This window comes from Schistocerca cancellata, chromosome 1 (assembly GCF_023864275.1).
Source record: "Schistocerca cancellata isolate TAMUIC-IGC-003103 chromosome 1, iqSchCanc2.1, whole genome shotgun sequence".
NCBI classification, from domain to species: Eukaryota; Metazoa; Arthropoda; class Insecta; order Orthoptera; family Acrididae; genus Schistocerca; species Schistocerca cancellata.
The window spans coordinates 898,243,667-898,269,911 of NC_064626.1; the positions used below are offsets into that span (position 1 = coordinate 898,243,667).

The window sequence follows — 26,245 nt, forward strand, 5'->3', positions numbered from 1 at the left end:
CCTCCGTCAATCCCACCTGGTAAGGATCGCACACCGCGCAGCAATATTCTAGCAGAGGACGAACGAATGTAGTGTAAGCTGTCACTTTAGTGGACTTGTTGCATCTTCTAAGTGTCCTGCCAATGAAACGCAACCTTTGGCTCGCCTTCCCCACAATATTATTTATGTGGTCTTTCCAACTGAAATTGTTCATAATTTTTACACCCAGGTACTTAGTTGAATTGACAGCCTTGAGAATTGTACTATTTATCGAGTAATCGAATTCCAACGGATTTCTTTTGGAACTCATGTGGATCACCTCACACTTTTCGTATTTAGCATCAACTGCCACCTGCCACACCATACAGCAATCTTTTCTAAATCGCTTTGCAACTGATACTGGTCTTCAGATGACCTTACTAGACGATAAATTACAGCATCACCTGCGAACAACCTAAGAGAACTGCTCAGATTGTCACCCAGGTCATTTATATAGATCAGGAACAGCAGAGGTCCCAGGACGCTTCCCTGCGGAACACCCGATATCACTTCAGTTTTACTCGATGATTTTCCGTCTATTACTACGAACTGCGACCTTCCGGACAGGAAATCACGAATACAGTTGCACAACTGAGACGATACCCCATAGCCCCGCAGCTTGATTAGAAGTCGCTTGTGAGGAACGGTGTCAAAAGCTTTGCGGAAATCTAGAAATACGGAATCAACTTGAGATCCCCTGTCGATAGTGGCCATTACTTCGTGCGAATAAAGAGCTAGCTGCGTTGCACAAGAACGGTGTTTTCTGAAACCATGCTGATTACGTATCAATATATCGTTCCCTTCAAGGTGATTCATAATGTTTGGATACAGTATATGCTCCAAAACCCTATTGCAAACCGACGTCAATGATATAGGTCTGTAGTTCGATGGATTACTCGTACTACCCTTCTTAAACACTGGTGCGACCTGCGAAATTTTCCAGTATGTAGGTACAGATCTATCGGTGAGCGAGCGATTGTATATGATTGCTAAGTAGGGAGCTATTGTATCAGTGTAATCTGAAAGGAACCTAATCGGTATACAATCTGGACCTGAAGACTTGCCCGTATCAAGCGATTTGAGTTGCTTCGCAACCCCTAAGATATCTACTTGTAAGAAACTCATGCTAGCAGTTGTTCGTGTTTCAAATTCTGGAATATTCCATTCGTCTTCCCTGGTGAAGGAATTTCGGAAAACTGCGTTCAATAACTCCGCTTTAGCGGCACAGTCGTCGGTAACAGTACCATCGGCACTGCGCAGCAAAGGTATTGACTGAGTCTTGCCGCTTGTGTACTTTACATACGATCAGAATTTCTTTGGATTTTCTACCAAATTTCGAGACAATGTTTCGTTCTTATCTTGAAGAAGAAAACGCACGACAGTTATGTTATGCTGGCTGCATAGCTTCAGGCGAAATTTCTCACCAAGCCCTCGTACTTGGCGGAGGACACTATTGTTCTAGGTATCTTTATGTGCTCCATGTGTGCTCAGAACTGAAATGAACGACGTAACGCGATCGACGGACATACTAGAGACCCTGCCCAACACACCTGTGCAAAACTTCATCGGATATTCACTGCGGTTTCCATTTCGCAACCGATCGTTCCTTACTCTCCGAATAACCCTCGTATAATTGTGATAACAGTCTGCCTTAACAGAGGCCATATAACTGCGCTGTGCCGTGCAACAGTTATGGTCGTGCACACCTAGTGATAACACCACACATAATGCTGACACATAACTGTCAAAGTACAACTACCACGTGATCGTCAAAGAGAGCAATTTGAAGCATATAAAAAGTATGAATACCTGAAAGATTACAAATTACATGCATGCGCGGTGTCTCTTCTTTGGGATTTGCCTCGATGGGCAACGAAAGCACCTTCCCCAGTGGAGATGCGCAATAATGTCTGACCTACTGCGAGAATCTCAAAGTATTGTAGAGTAGCTTCACACCTTTGTAAAAATAAAGTTTTAACAAAATGTCAGTTTCGTTTCCAGAAGGGTTTCTCAACGGAAAATGCTATACATACTTTCACTAATGAAATATTAAATGCTCTGAGTAACTGGAAGTCACCCGTTGGGATTTATTGTGATTTATCAAAGGCTTTTGATTGTGTAAATCATGGAATACTTCTAGATAAGCTCAGGTACTGTGGCATGAATGGGACAGTGCTCAAATGGTTTAAATCATACCTAACTGGAAGAGTGCAGAAAGTTGAAATAAACACTTCACATAATATGCAAAAAACTGATGATTTCTCAAACTGGGGAACAATCAAGAATGGGGTACCGCAAGGTTCGGTCTTGGGTCCTCTGCTGTTCTTAATATATGTTAATGACTTGCCATTCTATATTCACGAAGATGCAAAGCTGGTACTTTTTGCCGATGATACAAGTATAACTATCACACCCGACAGACAAGAATTAACTGGTGAAATTCTAAACGATGTTTTTCAGAAAATCATTAAGTGGTTCTCTGCAAATTGGCTATCATTAAACTTTGACAAAACACAGTGTATACAGTTCCACACAGTAAATGGAATGACCCCATTAATAAAAATAGACTCTGATCAGAAATCGGTAGCTAAGGTAGAATATTCCAAATTTCTACGTGTATGCAATGATGAGGGGTTGAACTGAAAAAAACACACTGAGGATCTGCTGAAACGTTTGAGTTCAGCTACTTATGCTATTAGGGTCATTGCAAATTTTGGCGATATACATCTGAGTAAATTAGCTTACCACGCCTATTTTCATTCTCTGCTTTCGTATGGCATCACATTCTGGGGTAACTCATCATTGAGTAAAAGAGTGTTCATTGCACAAAAGCGTGTAATCAGAATAATTGCTGGAACTCATCCAAGATCATCCTGCAGACACTTATTTAAAGAGCTAGAAATCTTCACTGTAGCCTCACAATATATATAGTCACTTATGAAATTTGTTATTAACAATCAGAACGAATTCAAAAGTAATAGCAGTGTACGTGGCTACAACACTAGGAGAAAGGATGATCTTCACTACTCAAGGTTAAATCTAACTTTGGCTCAGAAGGGGGTAAATTATGTTGCCACAAAAGTCTTTGGTCACTTACCTAATAGCATCAAAAGTCTCACAGATAGCCATATAGCATTTAAAAGGAAATTAAAAGAATTTCTTAATGGTAACTCCTTCTACTCATTGCATGAATTTTTGGATATAGTAAGTGGGTAATTTCCCAACCCCACAAAAAATAAAAAATAAAAAAAATATTGAGTGTCATGTAATATTTTGTCTAATGTAATATCTTGTATAGACACCTTTTATTAACCTGACACGTTCCACATCATTACGAAGTGTCGTATTCATGATCTATGGAACAAGTACTAATCTAATCTAATCTATCGAACATCGAGAACATGGACAACGACTGCGGAAAGGTGGCGCTAGGTGGGAGTGCGGGTCGTCCGAGAGGTGTGCCGAGATAGTACGCGCAATTACGGTAAATACTGTGTCCGGGTGGTGCTATGATTAACGCAACTGCTTAATAGACTGGAGATCCAATGTTCGAATCCCAGTCCGGCACACATTTTGAGTCGCCGTCGCTGATTCCGCATAAAGTCGCTATGCAACCGACATCAATAGTCCCTTTACTTTTTTTCTTCCCCCCCCCCCTCCACCTTCAGTTTACATTTAAGGTTACAAATGTTCTTTGGTCTAGTCAAAGATTACAGTAACGGAAAAACAGAAATAACATGGTGTCCTTTCTTTGAACAATAACGTAAAAACTGAAGAACTGTAAGGCAGTAGAACACTAAAAACAGTTTTACTATGTGATAACTGCAGATGAACAGCGTTCTTTCTTTGAACAATAACATAAATAATGAAGAACTGTAAGGCAGTAGAACACTAAAAACAGTTCTACTATGTGATAACTGCAGATGAACTTATTATGTATGTAGATCGACAAAAGCAATAGAAGTATGAGAAATGTTGAAGTAAAGTATAGAAATCAACTGTCTATAACAACCATTCAACATGTCCAATCTTAAAATTGCGTTAAAGTTACTACCAAGTAGTATTAAAGTTCTCTTTGGCCTTTGTGGGAACCGTTAGCTGACAGTTAAAGCTCGACAGAACGATCTCAGTTCAGCATATGTAGACAAGTGGCAACGCCACTGAACATATCTATCACGATGTTATGGATGCTAATTACCATATGAGGCAGTGAAGTTAGCATATGCAACTTATTTGTTGTTTAATAGTATCAATAAAAATTCCACAGACAAAATCGTGAAGTTGTACGTTCCGTCATTTCATCCTCTCTATTCTGTTCAAACCATTGTGAGCCGTAAGAATGCAAAGACTGCGTCATACTGCAGAAGCATCAGAGACACCTGCAGCATGAAGCCACTAATCTGAAACAGCCACACAAATCGTACGCACAGGTGTCTAGTCCAGAGCGATTGCAGTTAGCTTACAAACAACGTAATTATCAGTACACGCGCTTTGTGTTTGCATCCTGCTCCCCTCGTAAGCAACTACATGGTTCTGGCCAGTGCAAAGCCAACTGGCTCGATGTGTATCGAGCGAATGCAACCAAAACGAGGGCCCGGAGCTCTGCTATGCATTATACACGTCAGATCAATTGCTTTACGTCGGACGTCATCCGCTTACCTTCGGACTCGGATTTCTATAGACCGATACTTCCCCGCCCAGGATTCAGCCATCATTGAACGGCAGTGGTGTAGTATTGCTTCGCCGACTCATTCCCAGTGGATGTCTATACTGCGGATATAATCCCTCGCTCTGCGCTCAGCTCCCTACTGCCCAGAACAGAGCTATTCAACCGACGCACGCACAGTATCTGCGCCATTCCAAGCCAACAATCGAAGTACGAAATAAAGAAACCTAGTATTCACACCAGGGGTTGATCAAGTATTTTTGATGTCTACTTAGTAATTTTAAAAAGTCTAAGACTGTAAGTGGCATGGATTTCAGGTATCAGATTCTTAAATGGAGAAAGTTTATTTCAACCCTAGTTGAGAAAATATGGTATTTTGCATTCTGATTTTGTCCATAACCCACCCACGAGTTAAAATAGGATCAAACCACAATGTCTGCTACATTCCACGTCTAAAGAACACTCCGAAAAGTTCCTTTCACCCGTGCCTCTACGATTCCGTAGCGAGCGCGAAATGACACAAGGGAACCATGCCTGCTCGCCTTCTCACCGATTTCGTCCAATTATTTCTGAAAACATTGCTAGAGAAAGTCACCGATTATAGTGTAATATTTGCAAATAATTATAAAACAGTCTAGATCACAAGGAACGTTTATTAAAAGGTGCTCTGTTTTGATCATCACATGACCGTCTTTCGACCTTCAACTGTAATATAACATAGGCTATAAGTTAGTGGCATACTTAATATCCATATCTAAGAGACAACGGCTGTGCACCGAGCACCAACCGCTGAATGACTATAGTCAACTGCTGGAGAGAGCAGTACAGTTATTTCTTAAATACTGGGAGCTCCGCGTACAGTTGACAGAACGATGTCAGCGTTGGCCAATCAGGCACAAGTCGAAAGAATGATGTACAAGAAGACGTACTTATTAGTAAATAGAACGTCGAAATTATGTAGAATAATTTTATAATAATGAAGAAAAAGCTTGTTTATACATCTACTGTGAAATACACTAAGAACCTCAAAAAGGAAAAAAATAAACATTACATTCGTTGGGTATAGGTTGTTGCCCTCTATGGGCATGTTGGGAAAATAATTGTTGTTGGTTTCTATGGAGACGCTGGATACAATTCCAAAGACGTAGCAGCACGGCGATTTCCAAAGAGATGGCTGTGAATAACGATGGGTGACGTCCACTCGACGACCTTCCGTAGTTGGCTACCATGGATATGGTAGACGCTGATCTTGGGCGGTGACAGAAATGAGACTTCATATGGCCAACCATACAGAAGAAAATAGCATTTTTGGCGCAGGTAACGTTTGGCGCAGCGGAAAGAATACAGAATGGTAATCCGAAGACCATGGGCTCGAATCCCTATGCGGAATCTTCATTTTATTTTCAATTTTTACATTACTTACACTACAAAGAAAACGGAACAATACTCATTATACTGTATGTATTAATTTTTTGACAAATTGCATGAAGAGAAAATACAAGAAAAATTTAGGATTCCAAATAAATTTCGAGGTTGGGACAGTAAGCAGTATAGGAGAACTTCACTTAAGGATGATTCAGCTGCCCTACCACTGCGTTTTATACAACCAGCAACACCTTCAAATGCCACATCCGAGATTTCCATATTCTCTCGCACCATATTGCACCAATAGGTGCAACCTATTGGTCCTACAGAAAAAATTAGTAGGACCTTTTCGTAGGAAATTTGACGTAGTTAGATTTCCTACTGTGATGCATTTTCGCTAAAGGACTTAGTTTTAGAATTATTCAAGAACAACATACAAAAGTAACCTTCAAATACCTCCATCAAAAACGCATCCCAGTACAAAATTTAACTGTATTACATTTGCTACGACAACATCCGGTTCAATTTTCCTGTAGGCATAATAGTTTGCACATATCGAGTGAGGGAATGTGAAAATCTAGAGCATTATTTCTTGAAGACATTGCAGGTTGCATACAACCCAGAGGTAGGGGCAACAGTATCACTCTGTATATAATCAAATACTTTTAATGTTTTGAAGTTGATGATTTACACGTGCTCGGTTAATATTCATCGTGGAAACAGGGGAAGCGATAATATTTTCGGTATTTTGCACACTTTAGCAAAGTCTAACTTTTACAATTACGTGGTTACTTTAAAGTTTCTATGCAAAAACAGACTTGGTTCTCTCTCATCGCACAATTTGTCAGTAAACTACGCATAAAATTCAGTTTACCAAATATTGGCGAGGATAGCTTCTGATGTACAATGGAATGTATGTTGATGCAATTTTATCGGTATGTGATTTCTTTTTCTCTCTCGAAGAGATAAAGTCAATTTTGAAGATTTTTGATCAAATTCCTTAGCTATCGATAAAAACAGACATCGCAGGGTTGCACAAGCGCTGTGCATTTGGGAGGGAATCACCATAATACTATATGACGGCAATCCTTCTTCACCTTAAAAAATCTCGTCGCCCAATTGTGGATTTATTTGTCCTCCTCAGGTGTCAGTTAAAAGAAGAAATTTGTTTCCCTGCATTTAGGATTCCGTCATCTGAAATACAATATATTGAGCATATTCTCGGTTTAAGATGAAAAAGATATTTTGGGAAAGGGTCTCGGACCTACGACCTTCGCATTACCTTACGCACTCTTTCCCCTGCACCAAACGTTGCCTGGAAACTAATCTAACATAAATGCCTCATACCTGACCTGTCCCACGCCAGAAATACTAATTTTTTCCAAATGCTTGGCCTAGTGGAAGTCCCACTTCCATCACTTTCATTCCTGGCCAATCCCTGGATACACCGCAAATTTGGACGAACACGGTGATGACGAGTGGCAACGGGGTCCCCCTGTTAGCGACAGAGCCAGGCTCCAAGTATTATTGACGATGCTTGGAGCGCTGGACAAATTACGCGAATTACAGATTTAATCTGAAACGCGTTGATTAGCGCAGTCGCCTTAACTCTCTGCTCTTGTACTCCGAATCATTCAACCTAAGGGTTGACAGCTCTCCTTGACGCACGAGACAGGGTTAAGTTTCTCAGAATTCCAATGCCAATAATTAAAACCCCTGTAGCAATCAGAAAAGACTCCGAGGCCATACCATTGGATTGGAATATGTGCACCGCTAACAGATCGATACATTACCTCCAGCTGGCTACCGGCAACTCCCGCCGGTAACCACCACTACAACCAAACAGGGAAGTTCACAGTCAGTAGTGAAAGAGTCATACAAATACAACACTCCCAGAATTGCACAGAAAAGAATGAAACTTGTTGGTATCAGGCTAGTCCGTCACTTTTATCCAACACCACCTTCAGCAATGTAATGGCTCTACGCTCAGCTCTAAGGCCATTCTCTACAGGGAGGTCGAAAAAAATAGGAAAGAGCCTAAGGAGTATTCACTGCCGATTCATGGGAACGCACTTGCGAATGCTTTGTTAGCTCTCCGTAACGGAAAAAAAGCGTCTTTGATCAAAAAAGGTCAGTAACTCCTGACTTTAAATCAAAAACTCCGTCCCAGAAACCCCACCTAGTGATGTTCCGATACAAGTAAGTATTCAGTATTTTTGTTTCGATATCGAGTATTTTTACAATTGAATCTTTCTAACGATATTTAAGCGGTATCGAAAGAAGAGTGCGAGATGAGAAATATTGACTCCGAATTTTTCACGTGAAAACTCTTAAAGCTTTTTAAGTAAAACAAAGTGTATTAACATTCTGTATCTTTACTCTTACGACTACGTATTTACACTCTCATACAAAAAAAAAGGACCACGAAGAAATTTTCCGAATGGGATGGAAATCACTAGACGTGATGGATATATACAGACAACAAATGATTATAATTTCAGAAAAATTTGATCGTTTATTCAAGATAGAGTTTCACAAATTTAGCAAGTCAATAAATTTTTGGCCTACCTGTGACCCTTAAGCAAGTAGTTATTCGGCAGGGCACCGATTCATAGTGTTGTTGGATGTCCTGCTGAGGGATATCATGCCAAATTCTATCCAACTGACACGTCAGACCTTCAAATTCCCGAGCTGGTTGGAGGTCCCTGCCCATAATGCTCGAAACGTTTTCAGTTTGGAAGAGATTCGGCGACCGTGCTGGTCACAGTAGGGCTTGGCAAGCACCACGACAAGCGGTAGGGAATTATCTTGCTGAAATGTAAGCCCAGAATGGCTTGCCATGAAGGGCTATAAAATGGCGCGTAGAATATCGACAACGTACCGCTTTGCTGGAAGGGTACCGCGGATGACAACCAAAGGGGTCCTGCTATGAAATGAAATGGCACCCCACACCATCACTCCTGGCTGTTGGGCCGTATGGCAGGCGACATTAAGATTGGTATCCCACCGCTGGCTGGAGCATATCCAAACACATCTTCCTTCATCATCGGGACTCAGTGTGAAGCGCGACTCATCAGTGAAGACAATTCTGCTCCAGTCAGTGAGGTTCCAGGTTGAATGTGCCCGAAGCCATTGCAAACGGGGTCTGTAAGAGGTCAACGGTAGTCGGCGCAAGGGACGCCGCGAGCTCAGCCCCTTTTCTGTGAGCCGCTTATTAATTGTCCTTGTGGTCACTGAAGTACCAGTTGCATGTGAGATCGGTGATAATGATGAATTCGTGAGTCTGAGTGCCTCTCTGACGATTACTCGATCCCCTCGTTCTGCCGTTTCTCTACGTCAACGGCATCCTTCTTGAGGCTGTTTCGACCATGGCTCATCCTTTCCTGTCGACACCGTCGAATAGTGGCATCGCTCCTACTAAAATGTCGAGCTGCACGCTGGTCGGACAAATCTCGTTTCGAAATGTATCGAGTGGATGGACGTGTACAGATATGGACACAACCTAATGAATCCTTGGACCCAGCATGTTGTTTCAAATAGCTCTGACCACTATGGGACTTAACTTCTGAGGTCATCAGTCCCCTAGAACTTAGAACTACTTAAACCTAACTAACCTAAGGACATCACACACATCCATGCCCGAGGCAGGATTCGAACCTGCGACCGTAGCGGTAGCGCGGTTCCAGACGGTAGCGCCTAGATCCGCTCGGCCACATCGGCCGGCCCTGCATGTCAGCAGGGAACTGTTCAAGCTGTTGCAAGCTCTGTAATGGTGTTGGGCGTGTGCAGTTGGAGTAATATGGGACCCCTGATACGTCTAGATACGGCTCTGACAGGTGACACCAACGTAAGCATCATGTGTGACCACCTGTATCCACTCATATCCATTGTGCATTCTGACGGACTTGGGTAACCCCAGCTGGACAATACGACATACCACACGTCCAGAATTGCTAGAGAATGGCTCCAGGAACACTCTTCTGAGTTTAAACACTTCCGCTGGCCACCAAACTCCCCAGACATGAACATTATCGAGCATCTCTGGGATGCCTTGCAACGTGCTGTTCAGAAGAGATCTCCACTCCCTCGTACTCTTAAGAATTGATGGACAGTCCTGTTGGATTCATGGTGGCAGTTCCCTCAAGCACTATTTCAGACATTAGTCGAGTCCATACCACTCGCGTTTCAGCACTCCTGCGTGCTTGCGGGGGCCGTGCACGATATTAGACAAGTGTACCAGTTTCTTTGGCTCTTCAGTGTATATAGTTTAATAGTCAATTGTTGCTGGGTGTTGTGTGGTGTCCTTAGGTTAGTTAGGTTTAGTAGTTCTAAGTTCTAGGGGACTGATGACCATAGATGTTAAGTCCCATAGTGCTCAGAGCCATTTGAACCATTTTGTTGCTAATATTTTACTAGCACGACACTTTTGGGCAGTTTGCTGCTATCATTAGGTGCAGTTACATTCACTTTTACACCGTGTGTGGCAGTGAGATTGTGTCGAAATAGACGCCTATTCAGGAAGATAAATATTTTACAGTGTGTGCGTTAGGCGATAAGCATGATTGGTCATTTTGTTAGTGCATTTACTTACATTTCTGTCAGTAATTTCGTTGTCTGGCACACAGAGGACAGTGAGAAGTCCATTGTAACTCTACATTTTTACAATCATTTGTTTAAATCAATCCAAAGGATGTTAAAAGCTAAGATAAACAATTTTCTATTGCTAAAGCAGTAGCGACAAGTGAAGATGAAACATTTATACCTATATGTATTTATGTCATGGCAAATAATAGGTTAATAACTGGTAAGAACATTTTCTTCCATTGAAATAAAAATTCAACACTGGAGAATTTTTTTAAAAAGTTTATATTTTTACTTTCAAGTTTATCATTTACTAACATGTCTCCAAGTACTGTCCCATGAATAAATATTTCCAATTCTTCATATAAGTCCATTATGTTTCCCTTGTCCGTTTTATGTAATATATGAAGATCATCATGTGCTACATCAGGGAATGGATGCCCTGTGACATTTATGTGGGTGACTGTTCCCTCTTTTTTCTGATTTGTTTTAGTTGTTAGTGTCGTAGGCAGTTATGTGTTTGTTCTATCTTTTTTGGACGTCTCGCCTGGTTTGTCCTACTTAGATGGCTTTGCAGGTACTTCGTACTATTTCACAAATGCCTTATTGTTAGTGTTTATCTGTATGTTTTGTTAATGTTGTGATGACAATGCTAATGCTTTGTGGTCTGAAAATGTTTGCTATTTGGTAGGAGAGTTTGTCTGTGAAGGGATTGCAACCAGTGAGTTTCCTTTTACTTTTCTGAGTGGAAAGTGGTTTAATATACACTCCTGGAAATTGAAATAAGAACACCGTGAATTCATTGTCCCAGGAAGGGGAAACTTTATTGACACATTCCTGGGGTCAGATACATCACATGATCACACTGACAGAACCACAGGCACATGGACACAGGCAACAGAGCATGCACAATGTCGGCACTAGTACAGTGTATATCCACCTTTCGCAGCAATGCAGGCTGCTATTCTCCCATGGAGACGATCGTAGAGATGCTGGATGTAGTCCTGTGGAACGGCTTGCCATGCCATTTCCACCTGGCGCCTCAGTTGGACCAGCGTTCGTGCTGGACTTGCAGACCGCGTGAGACGACGCTTCATCCAGTCCCAAACATGCTCAATGGGGGACAGATCCGGAGATCTTGCTGACCAGGGTAGTTGACTTACACCTTCTAGAGCACGTTGGGTGGCACGGGATACATGCGGACGTGCATTGTCCTGTTGGAACAGCAAGTTCCCTTGCCGGTCTAGGAATGGTAGAACGATGGGTTCGATGACGGTTTGGATGTACCGTGCACTATTCAGTGTCCCCTCGACGATCACCAGTGGTGTACGGCCAGTGTAGGAGATCGCTCCCCACACCATGATGCCGGGTGTTGGCCCTGTGTGCCTCGGTCGTATGCAGTCCTGATTGTGGCGCTCACCTGCACGGCGCCAAACACGCATACGACCATCTTTGGCACCAAGGCAGAAGCGACTCTCATCGCTGAAGACGACACGTCTCCATTTGTCCCTCCATTCACGCCTGTCGCGACGCCACTGGAGGCGGGCTGCACGATGTTGGGGCGTGAGCGGAAGACGGCCTAACGGTGTGCGGGACCGTAGCCCAGCTTCATGGAGACGGTTGCGAATGGTCCTCGCATACCCCAGGAGCAACAGTGTCCCTAATTTGCTGGGAATTGGCGGTGCGGTCCCTTACGGCACTGCGTAGGATCCTACGGTCTTGGCGTGCATCCGTGCGTCGCTGCGGTCCGGTCCCAGGTCGACGGGCACGTGCACCTTCCGCCGACCACTGGCGACAACATCGATGTACTGTGGAGACCTCACGCCCCACGTGTTGAGCAATTCGGCGGTACGTCCACCCGGCCTCCCGCATGCCCACTATACGCCCTCGCTCAAAGTCCGTTAACTGCACATACGGTTCACGTCCACGCTGTCGCGGCATGCTACCAGTGTTAAAGACTGCGATGGAGCTCCGTATGCCACGGCAAACTGGCTGACACTGACGGCGGCGGTGCACAAATGCTGCGCAGCTAGCGCCATTCGACGGCCAACACCGCGGTTCCTGGTGTGTCCGCTGTGCCGTGCGTGTGATCATTGCTTGTGTAGCCCTCTCGCAGTGTCCGGAGCAAGTATGGTGGGTCTGACACACCGGTGTCAATGTGTTCTTTTTTCCATTTCCAGGAGTGTATCTCTTTCTGTTTTATGTGAGGCTGTCAGTTAGTGTGTCGTCGAAGCCATTTATTGCAGCTATTTGTTAGATTGTTCTAATCTCATCAAGCTTTGCATACTAAGCCATTGGTGTACTGCTGGATCTGTTAGATAATGCACTGTATACAGCATGCTTGTTTGTCGTGGGCTAGCAAGATGAGCTGTGTTTGGTAGTATCTGTTTCTGTTATCTTTCTGTTATCTTCCTGAACGTGCGTCTTTTTCGACTAATAAACTCACTGGCACACACAACAAAGGAAACCAAACTCACTCCATGTTAACTACAGAGTAGAGATAACTGTAAATGCACCTGATGATAGCAGCATGCTATCGAAACGCGTCGTGCAAATAAAATATTAGTAAAAAGTGACTGTTGCTGTACATATTATTTCATAACATTCATCCAGTAGCTGTCAACAGCGCAGTCGGAGGAACGGTACCACAAGAACGTACTAACCTTGTAGCCAGCACGAGAGCACGTTGGAGAGATGCACTGCCGTCTGTGGTGATAGCACACGCTAGTAATAACCATGCTGCATCAGTTTTAATGCCCTGCGGATCATCAAGAGCCGCCGTGATTGTAGTGCAATTATTGTTTTTGAGTGAAAGTGCCATTTATGTTCGTATCTTATGTGACTTGGCAGTGACACGTCATGCAGAACTTACTTTCGCTCTTTAGTTTTGCACACCAGTGTAGGTAAACTGTAGAATACGCCGCTGCAAGATATTAAATTGGTGTTAATATATGAAAGTACAGACTATGCTTTTGACAGATGATGAATGCAACGTATACTCAAAGAGTAAAAAGATATTTCTTATGTCATATAATTGCAACTTAACAAGTTTCAAAGTTTTTACTCTACATGTGCTGTGAAACCTTACTTTATCCATCCTGGGAATCGAGAATCTCAACGATTTTTCTCTGTTATCGATATCGATAATGGCAGGAAATTGCCCGCGGAGAATTCCTTGGTCGTATCAAAATCTCTACAGTAGTTCCTCAGATTAGCCCGGATATACAAAAAGAAGCGAGCAGAGGACTTAAATTTACATATGTAGAGAGAGAAGATTTAATAAAACAATTTTGTTTATATACTAAAACATGACAAGAACTTACATTTTATGTTTCCATATAGTAATGTTCTTCTATTATGCTTTTGACAGATAATGAATGCAACGTATATTCAAACAGTAAAAAGATATTTCTTATGTCATATAATTGCAACTTAACAAGTTTCAAAGTTTTTACTCTACATGTGCTGTGAAACCTTACTTCTTGCAAATTTTCATGATTCTAAGTCACCGGGAAGTATACCCTGTATGCTTTGATGTGTGAGTTTGAAAGTATCAAAATGTGACATAAATGACTGAATCTTTTGGTTGCATTGACTTAGAAATTTAATTTCTTTTACGTCACCAGAGGACTATAGTATGTGACACAAATTTGAAATTGATATGCCAACCTGTTCCATAGGATAAGGGGTCTTAAAAGACGGGCAGAAGACGGACAGACAGACATACGGATAAAAAATGGCACAAAATATTTTTTGTTTGGTTTATTTATTTCCTTACACGACTAGTTCAATAGGACCAAATTGAGGAGCAAATCTCCAAGGTCATGGGACGTGTCAGTACATGAAATTACAACGTAAAAGTAATAACAGTTGAAATGAAATGCTTATGAACCCAAAAAAAATTAAGCCATATGTTTTAAGTAAACGTAATCAACAATATAACATAAGAATCAGCTTAATTTTTCAAGGAACTCCTCAACAGAATAGGAGTGACCCATGAGGAAACTCTTCAGTTTCGATTTGAAAGCGCGTGGATTACTGCTAAGATTTTTTAATTCTTGTGGTAGCATATTGAAAATGGATGCAGCAGTATACTGCACCCCTTTCTGCAAAGGAGTTACGAAGTGCGATCCAAATGCAGAATGAATTTCCGCCTAGTATTAACTGAGTTAAAGCTGCTAACTCTTGAGAATAAGCTGATATTGTTAAGAAGAATCGACAGTAAAGAATACATTTATTGAGAGGGTGATGTCAGAGTATCCAGAGTGAACAGGGGTCGACAAGAGGTTCGCGAAGTTACACCACTTATTGCCCGAACTGCCAGTTTCTGAGCCAAAAATTACAAATTACAAATTAATCATTTTGGGACTTTTTCCTTTACTTGTAATGTGAAAATCTGCTTCCTGCAGAATTTCATAATTCTAGGCCAAAGGGAAGTACACTATATGTTTTGATAATTGAGTTTGCGAGTTTCAAGATATGTGACATAAAGAGCACAATCTTTTCAGTGCGATGACTTAGAAGCTTAAATTTTTGACACTGCAAAGGGATCATATACCTTAAAATGTGAGATAAATTTGAAGTTGAATGCCAACCGTTCCAGATGAAAAGAAGTCTTAAAAGGCGAACAGACCGACAGATGGATAATAAAGTGATAACTTTTTAGTGAGACATAATTACAAATTAACAATTTTCCAATTTTTTCCTGTACTTGTAGTTTGAAAAATTTATTCTTGCAAATTTCATGGTTCCAGATCACTGGTAGTACCCCATAGGCTTTGATGAGTAAAATCTGAACGCCACGGCTGGAAGTTTCACAATTAATAAGATGTTCCCCGATATTGTGCCGTGGTCGATTGGATTTCATATTTGAAGTCTTGCGTTTCATTCCCATCCGTAGCTTCTTTGAGTGTCCGATTGACAGTAGCAGAGCAGGGTGCGAATCGGACACCCAAAGAAGCTGTCATCCTCCTTGAAAATGTCCTTCGCAGACGGCAGCAAAACGGTGGGTTTAAATGTGAAATCCATTCGAACACGGCACAATAACCAGGAATATATTACTAATTTTGATGACTGAGTTTTCGAGTATAAAAATATTTGACATAAATGGCCGGATATTTTGATTGCATTGACTCAGAAGCTCAAAATTTCTTCACCTTCTAGGGACCATAGACTTTATAGTATGTGACATAAATTTGAACTTGATACGTCAACATGTCTTAGAGAAAACTGGTCTAAGCATACAGACAGAGAAACAGACATATGGATAAAAATGACAAAATAATTTTTTATTGTGTAGTAACAAATTAACAATTTTTAGGTTTTTTTCCTTTACTTTTCGTGTGGAATCTGTCTTCTTGCCAAATTTCATCTTTGTATACCAACGGGAAGCGCCCTATAGGTTTTGACGTGTGAGTTTTCGAGTATCAAAATATGTGACATAAATGGCCGAATTTTTCATTGCATTGACTTAGAAGCTTAAATTTTTTACACCACCAGGGGCCATATATCTTAATATGTGACATAACTTTGAACTTTATATGCCAACTGGTTCCAGAGAAAAAGGTGTCTTAACAGACAAACAAACAAAAATATGGATGAAAAATGACAGAAAAACATTTGTTTCGTGTGATATAATGAGTAATTAACCATTTTCTGATTTGTTCTTGTATTTTCAATGTCAAAATTTGCTTCTTGCCAAATTTCATCACTCCAGGTCAACGATAAGTACCCTATAGGTTTTGACGTGTGAGTTTTCGAGTATCAAAATATGTGACATAAATGGCCGAAAGTATTGACTGCATTGACTTGGAAGCTTAAAATTTCTTCATCGACAAGGGACCATAGACCTTACTATGCGATATAAAGATAAACTTATACGCAAATGTGTTCCAGAGAAAAAGATTGTTAACAGACGGACGGAGGAACGGATAGACATATAAAAAACGATGAAAGAATTTTTTGTTTTCTAATTATAAATTAACAGTCTTCTGGTTTTTCCTTTATTTTTACTATGAAACCCTCGGTTCTTGCCAAATTTCATGAGCCTATGTCAACGGGAAGCACCGTACAGGTTTTAATGTGTCAGTTTTAGAATATCAAAATATATGACATAATAGACTGAGGCTTTTTATTGCACTGACTGAGAAACCTAAAATTTTTACACCGGTATGGGACCACAGACCGTAACATGTGCCGTAAAGTTGAGCTTGATACGTCTTCCTTTTCCTGAGAGAAAGGTTTCCTAACAGTGGGCAAGATATACATACAGACAGACAGCCGGACAAGAAAGCAATCCTATAACGGTTCCGTTTTTACCGATTGAGGCATGGAACCCTAAAAACACCCGCGACTGATTCTCTGTGCGGTGTTCTCACAAGGAAAGATCACGATATACTGCAGCGTAAATTATATTAATACATAGCGCAGTTAATAGAGCAACAAGATATGCATACACCATAAATACTGTAACTGCTGTGAACTATTAGAACAGAAGACATCAGCCCTCAAAACTACGATGAGAATGCTGTAAGTGTGAATGATTTATTACGAAAATGGATTATTTGAGACAAGTAGTCAATAATATGACTTTTAACATTCTGTAAGAGAGTTTACTTACTTGATTACATTACTGGAGGTAAAAAATATACAGGTCAGTAATATCAGCATATCAGCATGGTGAACGCATAGACAGTTCTCGCTGTGTGCACATTTGATGAAAGCAGGTTGGTCACACTTCTTACTGGAACACTCTTCCGTTAACCTTTCTTCGAAGCTATATTCAAGGATATTTATCATACAACAGGGAAGTTTTTGGTGTAGCCGTATTAAAAAAATACATCTTTGAATAAGTTGGACGGTGGTGCCGCCGAAACCAGGAAATACACAAACGTCTGAAGGCGTCAGTAGTGGTTTCTACGCTTCAAGTTATTGTCGTTGTCAGAAGTTACCATATTTGTGTCTTTGATAAATTTCACAAAATTTTTATGTGGACGGACGAAGAAAACTTCGGGAGGTTGAACAATGCCTGTACGCTTTGCCGTGATCAATTTCTTGATTTGTTCAACGTTGCATAGTTCGTCGTCTCTGTTGGCTGACAAGGAGTCAACCAAAAGAAGGGTTTCAGTTTTGTCTTGTATATCTGTCAACATTACTTTTTGTAGGAAGCCTTTTAAATTCTTATTCGTTATATTTGCTTGCAAAAGCTTAATGTTCAGTAGATTTATACCCATATTTTCCAGAAAATGACTATGGATTACGATACAAGAACATAAAAATGGGGTAGCATCCATCACAATCCAAAGCATTATTATATAAGAGTCTGTCTTTGTCGCTATGGATGCAGACGCTGAAAAGACATCCTTGTTTCCCTTCAATGCGAGAGTCCGTCCTCTTTATCAAATCTTGATTGCCCGGGTACCCGGGTTCGATTCCCGGCGGGGTCGGGGATTTTCTCTGCCTCGTGATGGCTGGTTGTTGTGTGCTGTCCTTAGGTTAGTTAGGTTTAAGTAGTTCTAAGTTCTAGGGGACTGATGACCTCAGCAGTTAAGTCCCATAGTGCTCAGAGCCAAATCTTGATTGATTAGCGTTAATTACTTGGTCAGGTGAGAGACTTTTTCCTAAAAGAGAAACCTGGTTTCTCTGATTAATTGAGAAGCTTTTTGTTGAATAGCGGCATTCGCTTCTATCAACCGCTGCTAAGTTTGTGGGATAATTTGCGACAGACAGTCTTATTCTTACATTTAAATTTCTTTATCCACTAGCTGGAAGTTTTGAACTACAGTGAATTGTGAGGCCCAGTTCCCAAAGTGTCAATGTGCAGACATGAACTTACATTATTGCGTTTCGCTATGTCTTTGCTACAAAATGATCACGCAATTCACGATCTTTTATAATCCGCAGAATTTTTGAGTTTGACGAATGACGTTGTTTTAGACTGTTTTCAGGAATTTTATAACACAATCCTGGTCTTTATTTTCCTTTTCTGTGCCAACACTGTTGTAATTTTCAGTTGCGGTCTCATATCAGTTATTACTCCACGACAATACAGACGGGGAGGCTCAATGTTTTCAACTTTTTCCCCTTGATGTTTCCGTCCGTATCTTGTACGCATCCGTCAGATATCCTTCTCGAAACTTCTTTCGTTTTCTTGGAGGTAATGGCTAATAAGATGAACCGCTCATTCCCTGGAAATCAACCAGTGGTGACATTGCTTCATCCCTCGCTGCCAAGGCACTATCATTTTCTTCATCTGATGCCTCTTCATCTATTAAAAGTGTAATAACTTCTACTGGTACATAATCTTCTTCTGTCAACTGTTACTCTTCTTGTGTAGGTACATATTCTACAGTACCTAAGTACTCCACCAATAGTTTCACAGCTACTGATTGTCTTGTTTTTTTTATGGTTTAATACACAAAACTGCTACGGTCATAAGCCCCATCGGGGTAAAATACGGAAATTTAAATGAGCAGCAATGGGAGCGATACTCAAGAAAGAGGGAAACTATAAACGGAATGAAATCTTAGAAAACTGCTATTGAAGTGGGGTTGTTTTCCCCGGAAAGAGCTTCAAATTACCGATGTCACCTCATTGATACTGATAAACTCAAGGACGCGATCGACTAAGTTGGTGTCATCTGCTAAAATGGAAGATATGTCAGGCGACAGCTGTAAACTGACGCGTAGAGGAGTAAAATAGGGGCAATGAAGTAAAAGGTGTCCCACCGTCCACGGTTGAGAGCAGTGGGGACAAAGCGGGGGAAGATCGCCACTTACAAGATGTCGATGGCTAAAAAGACAGTGCCCAATCCGGAGTCTAGTTAAAATTACCTCATACCGACGACGAGGCCGGGAGGAAGTGGTCCAAGCACAGGGAAGAGGTTTTTTGTCCCGTAATTTATCATCGGGAAGTACAGACCAATGTGTGTGCCATAAAAGAGCAAAACGACAACATAAAACGCTATATAGATCGGCAAAGGGAACCATGCGAACAGCGGGTCGAGGAAGAGAGACTCAGACTTGGCCGCTATATCGGCTGCCTCGTTTCCGCGTATGTCAACATGTCCTGGGATCCGGAGGAATGCTACAGAGACATCCCCCAATTGGAGCATGTGGGTGCAGTCCTGAATCCGGTAACTAGTGGGTGGACGGAATAAACAGCTTGGAGGTTCAGAAGAGAGCTGAGCGGATCCCAGCATATAATAATTATACTGTATTCGCTTATGGCGATGGATGTATTGGTCAGCCTGGAGAATAGGTCAGTGTAAATAAATGTGGCACCCCCATTGTGAAAGATAATCTGATCTACTCTAACATGCAAATCTGATGTATCGTGGCCACTTGGCTGCTTGCAGTACGACACGTAAATGGATGGCTCCAGTAAAGAGGGGAAACCTATCACCGCTCCCCCTGCTCCTCCCTCTCCTGTCAATACTGTTGCAGCATTGCGGTTTTTCTTTCTAGTCAGTTTAAAATCAAAAATAATTATGATTTCGTAGACTTTCCCGGCGTAATAACTTCTGATATTCTTCATGGGTTTGCAGCCGGATCGTGTCGTCGTCCAGACACAATATTTCGGCGGACCTGCTGGCCGCCATCTTCAGGTGAGTTAATGCTAGTCCACTGCCTCGCTGGAACTGAATTCCAGCCACAACGACGGAAACCTTTATACACCATGAAAAGAGCACCGCGCGTGGGTGAGATGACTTCAACGTATTTTGTTTTTAATGATGTATATTTTGAGCAAATTGACGGTGTGGCTATGGGGAGTCCACTCTCCCCCATAGTCGCCAATCTTTTTATGGAAGACTTTGAGGACATGGTACTTAAAACTTCGTTTCTTAAAGCAAAGTATTTTTTGAGATACCTTATTGGCATTTTTATGGTTTGGCCACATGGAATTGATGCTTTGAATCGCTTCTCAGATCATTTTAATTGTCTACATCCAAGTATTAAATTTACCATGGAAATGGAAAGTGATGGTAAACTTCCATCCACCGAAAGGATGATGAGACTTTTGGACATAGTGTGTCTCGGAAACCTACTCATACTGACCGCTATCTTCATGCGACCAGCTGTCATCCGCTACACCAACGTAGTGGAGTTTCGCGCACTCTGGTGAAAAGAGCTTATGCCATTTCTGACGAGGAGCATTTGAAAGAAGAACTTGATCATTTGAAGATTGTTTTTAAACAGAATGGATATACGGAACAACAAATATGCCGTGCTCCTCAGTTTGGTCCGTCACAGGAGCCAACAGAGGATACTTTTGAAGCTGTTGCTTATTTACACTTTGCGGGAAGTATATCATCCAAAATTTCAAGAATTTTAAGAAAATATGATATTAAAAGTGTTTTTACGCCGGTGGCCAAGACTAGAGCCCTTCTTGACTCAGTTAAAGATAATTTGGGCTTGAGGAGGCCCGGGGTTTATGAAATTCGGTGTCACTGTGGAAAGAAGTATATTGGTCAAACTATTCAGGACCGGTGTGTGGAACATCATCGGCACACACGGTTGTTCCAGCCTGAGAAGTCGGCAGTGGCGGAACATTGCCTTAAGGAAGGACACAGGATGATGTATGACAACACACAATCGATCTCTCCTGCTTCTTGGTATTGGGAATGTGTTCTTAAAGAATCGATTGAAATTGGATTATCCAGTAACATTATTAACAGGGATAAAGGTATTCCTCTAAGTAAGATATGGAATCCGATTTTGTCCGACATTAAACACCGGTCTTCTTTTCGATCAGTGGACTCTTCCAACTAGTGCTGTTGCGATTTATCGTTTCTCCCACCGGCGCGCTGCGTGACTACTTGCCGCCAGGAGGCGCTGCCTATCACCTCACACACGCGCGGTGCTCTTTTCATGGTGTACAAAGGCTTTCGTCGTTGTGGCTGGAATTCGGTTCCGGCGAGGCAGTGCATAGCATTAACTCACCTGAAGATGGCGGCCAGCTGGTCCGCCGAAATATTGTGTCTGGACGACGACACGATCCGGCTGCAAACTCGTGAAGCATATCATAAATAATTCTGTTCTGTTCTCCGCGACAACTACCGTGACCTTCCCTCGTCAGTTAGCGGCTGCGTTGCAGGTGCGGTACGTGCCGCAGCAGTCGTGGACGTACGTGCGCAACAAGCGGTGCGAGTTCTCGGTGGAGGGCCCGCCGTGGCGCGGCTGGCTGGAGGCGCCCCGGCACTCGCTGCCGCGCGGCGCCACCTGCCGCTACGCGGTGCGCGCGCCGCCCGGCCGGCGCGTTTGGCTGGCGCTGCTCAAGTTCCACGCGGGTGGCGACCCGCCGCAGGACTGCGACGCCGCCAGCCTCGCGCTCTTCGACGGCGAGCTGCCGCCCGCGCCGCACGCCCTCTGCCTCGCCGTCGACCGCCAGTGGTGAGCGCCACCGCCACCGCCACCGCACTACGCGTAGCTACACCACAGTTCACTACACCACAGTGCCGCAACTAGGGCACTGCTGCCAGGGCGCGTGTTCTGAGCCCCTTTCTGTGGGGCTGCGTTTTTATTATGGGCGAAGAAATTAGGTTCGGCTAAAGGAAACTGTAAGCGGGATGGCAAGGTAGGACGGGGAGGACGAATAAGTAACGGTAGTAGAAGAGAATGGACTGGAAGGTATTAAAACTAGTCGCATATACACTACCGGCCATTAAAATTGCTACACCAATAAGAAATGCAGATGATAAACGTGTATTCTGTGGTGTCACCGCCAGACACCACACTTGCTAGGTAGTAGCCTTTAAATCGGCCGCGGTCCGTTAGTATACGTCGGACCCGCGTGTCGCCACTATCAGTGATTGCAGACCGAGCGCCGCCACACGGCAGGTCTAGAGAGACTTCCTAGCACTCGCCCCAGTTGTACCCAGTTGTACAACCGACTTTGCTAGCGATGGTTCACTGACAAAATACGCTCTCATTTGCCGAGACGATAGTTAGCATAGCCTTCAGCTACATCATTTGCTACGACCTAGCAAGGCGCCATGTTCAGTTACTATTGATATTGTGAATCATGTACAGTCAAGAGCGACGTTCACCATTTATGAATTAAAGCTACGTCCGTTTTTTCTAAAGTCTAATTTCCTTGTCCTGCTCCAGACCTCACGCCAGCCTGCGTGAGCTAAAACGCGTGCCTTTCGGCTGCCTCTAATAACACGGTGTTGGCTCTCCTGCCAACCCACAACATATTCATTGGACAAATATATTATACTAGAACTGACATATGATTACATTTTCACGCAATTTGGGTGCATAGATCCTGAGAAATTAGTACCCAGAACAACCACCTCCGGCCGTAATAACGGCCTTCATACGCCTAAGCATTGAGTCAAACAGAGCTTGGATGGCGTATACAGGTACAGCAGCCCATGCAGCTTCAACACGATACCACAGTTTATCAAGAGTAGTGACTGGCGTATTGTGACGAAACCAGTTACTGGCCACCATTGACCAGACGTTTTAAATTGGTGAGAGATCTGGAGAATGTGCTGGCCAGGACAGCAGTCCAACATTTTCTGTATCCAGAAAGGCCCGTACAGGACCTGCAACATGCGGTCGTGCATTATACTGGTGAAATGCAGGATTTCGCAGGGATCGAATGGAGGGTAGAGCCACGGATCGTAACACATCTGAAATGTAACGTCCACTGTTCAAAGTGCCGTCATTGCGAACAAGAGGTGACCGAGACGTGTAACCAATGGCACACCATACCATCACGCCGGGTGATACGCCAGTATGGCAATGACGAATACACGCTTCCAATGTGCGTTCACCGCGATGTCGCCAAACACGGATGCGACCATCATGATGCTGTAAACAGAACCTGGATTCATCCGAAAAAATGACGTTTTGCCATTCGTGCACCCAGGTTCGTCGTTGGGTACACCATCGCAGGTGCTCCTGTCTGTGATGCAACGTCAAGGGTAACCGCAGCCATGGTCTCCGAGCTGATAGTCCATGCTGCTGCGAACGTCGTCGAACTGTTCGTGCAGATAGTTGTTGTATTGCTAACGTCCCCATCTGTTGACTCAGGGATCGAGACGTGGCTGCACAATCCGTTACAGCCAGGCGGATAAGATGCCTGTCTTCTTGACTGCTAGTCACATGAGGCCGTTGGGACCCAGCACGGCGTTCGTATCACCCTCCTGAACCCACCGATTCCATATTCTGCTAAGAGTCATTGGATCTCGACCAACGCGAGCAGCAATGTCGCGATACGATATACCGCAATCGCGATAGGCTACAATCCGACCTTTCTCAAAGTCGGAAACGTGATGGTACGCATTTCTCCTCCTTACACTAGGCATCACAACAACGTTTCACCAGGCAACGCCGGTGAACTGCTGTTTGTGTATGAGAAATCGATTCGAAACTCTCCTCATGTCAGCACGTTGTAGGTGTCGCCACCGGCGCCAACCTTGTATGAATGCTCTGAAAAGCTAATCATTTGGATATCACAGCATCTTCTTCCTGGCGGTTAAATTTCGCGTCTGTAGCACGTCATCTTCGTGGTGTAGCAATTTTAATGGCCAGTAGTGTAATTAAACTGACTGTGTTTGGAGTGCTGCAGTTGGGGCTGTATACATTGCAGGATACTGAAACATCGTAGATATATTCATTAACCGCAGCCCTTGCGGAGTATACAGAAAAAAATAATAATCCCACTTTCTGCCACTAGGCGAAACTATGGCGCTGTAAGCAATCATAATTTGAAATGTTTTCTGTTTTGTTGACAGTATACTGTATGACGCTAGGCGACGTGTTCTTCCTTCTTTTGTGAAGTGACTGTTGGTATTATAGCAGAGGGAATATTGCCGACAGAAACAGGTACGAAATGTCCTCATGACAATAAATGGGTTAAAGAATACGATCAATAAATTTGAAGAAAGAGAAAAATTAAGTAGTGCAGCAGGGAGTGGGAATTGGCCCGTTCCTATGGCAGTTGATGAAGCTGCTGTAATTACCGTGCAGCACCTCCCTCAAACACTGCAGTCAGTGTTCGACCTGTATCACAGGGATTGTCTTTCATCTCGCCAACAGTTCAAATGGTTTTGCGGCGCATTTTATGCTAGTATCTTATAAGATTCAGAATGTGCACCAAATGAAGTCCCAATATAAGCTGAAACGCTATGACTTTCCCTTCCTTTTTTGGTAGTCATTAAAATGGATGACATGTGGCCAGTGAATATCCTTTGGATGGACAAGGCACATTTTAATCTGCATGGTCCCGTGAATGCACAGAACTTTCGCATAAGTGGTTCTACTCAACCATGCTTTTGTGCACTCAGCTTATGTGACTCTGTGACCACCCAGATCCCACACCCTATATCTGTATGGCTTGCGGTTTGGAAATATCTGACAGGTCTTGTCTGACAGGGATGTATCCAGACTCTTCCTGATCTGAAGGACAGCATACAACAATACGACACTCTGATTACACCGGATATGCTATGAGTAACTGTCCACCATCCCATGTTACGGATACAGGACGTTGCTGATTCAGGAGACCGCATAGAACACAGGTTTTAACGTATAACCATATCCTAATAAATGTGGCAGAAGCATCATTATCACGCATTTGATCGTTCCTCTCCTTTTCTTGCAACTGCACCACATTCTGACAGCTTACAGGGGCCGTATGTTCATCTGGTCGCAGAAAGTGAAACTACTATTTTCTTCAACATACTCCATGAGCACACCAATTAATGAACATACCTATGATGTTTCAGCGTCTTACAATGTACACAACCAACCATGCAGCACTCAGAACACCATCAGTTTAATTATAACCACCTGCATGAAAGTAAATCATGAAGAGGTTGTGGCTGTATTGAATAAAAGTTCCTTAAGAACCACTTCGATCGATTTCAGAATATGCATTTCATCATATAATGTGTCTGTTCATAATAAAAGTACCATAAGCAAGCACCATAGAGCATAACGTTACTCGTATTTGATAAAAATTTCTAGTTTAAAAAACTTAATACAAGGGTGGCTTAATATAAGTTATCGCCACCACGTTTACTGAACTATCAAACAGTTGCCAACCCATGGTAAGGCAGGAAAACTAGCTGCCTTTGAAATTCTACTGCCAGCGTTGGATTATTGTTGAAATAGAGTGATGTGTGACACCAGTGCACTGCAGGGGCGAGCTAAATTTCTTCACGCTACACTGGCTCGGTGCCCTGCGTGACTAGAGTCCTGCCACAAAAATATTACGGAGAGTGACTACAAACACCTACAGTACGTTGCATCTGACTGCTACTGACGCCGAGACCACGCCAGTTGACAGTCCTATTTCGGCCAGTGAGCTTGGTCTACATGTAGCTGCTTTATCCGCTAGCTGCTGGTTTGCAAGCTGCTCATAGACAAATTTCCAGAATGGAAGCACCTCCAGGGTGACTTAATCTGGTCTCTGTGCATCTCCAAGGGGATCTTCTATTCAGGGCTTGCACAGAAGCCCGCCACGTGCTTCATGGGCTGCAGAAGGGGTCTGCCCAGCACATGCATGTCTGCTGACTGCTGGTGCGTGACTTCAGGCTCCCGAATGTGAGCCCACCACGAGCCACTGAGGCAGCACTCCTGCCCATCGTTCACGTGCTATCAT

At 42.9% G+C, this 26,245-nt stretch overlaps 1 protein-coding gene across 1 annotated transcript in view; it reads left to right on the forward strand.

The window, feature by feature from the left end:
* LOC126112383 (uncharacterized) overlaps positions 1–26,245 on the forward strand; it is a 515,907-nt gene that overhangs the window by 362,673 nt on the left and 126,989 nt on the right. Inside the window, exons 9-10 of the mRNA XM_049915011.1 lie at positions 21,725–21,913; positions 23,135–23,164. Of these exons, the coding sequence (XP_049770968.1) occupies positions 21,725–21,913; positions 23,135–23,164 (219 nt within the window). The remainder of the gene's footprint in view (positions 1–21,724; positions 21,914–23,134; positions 23,165–26,245) is intronic.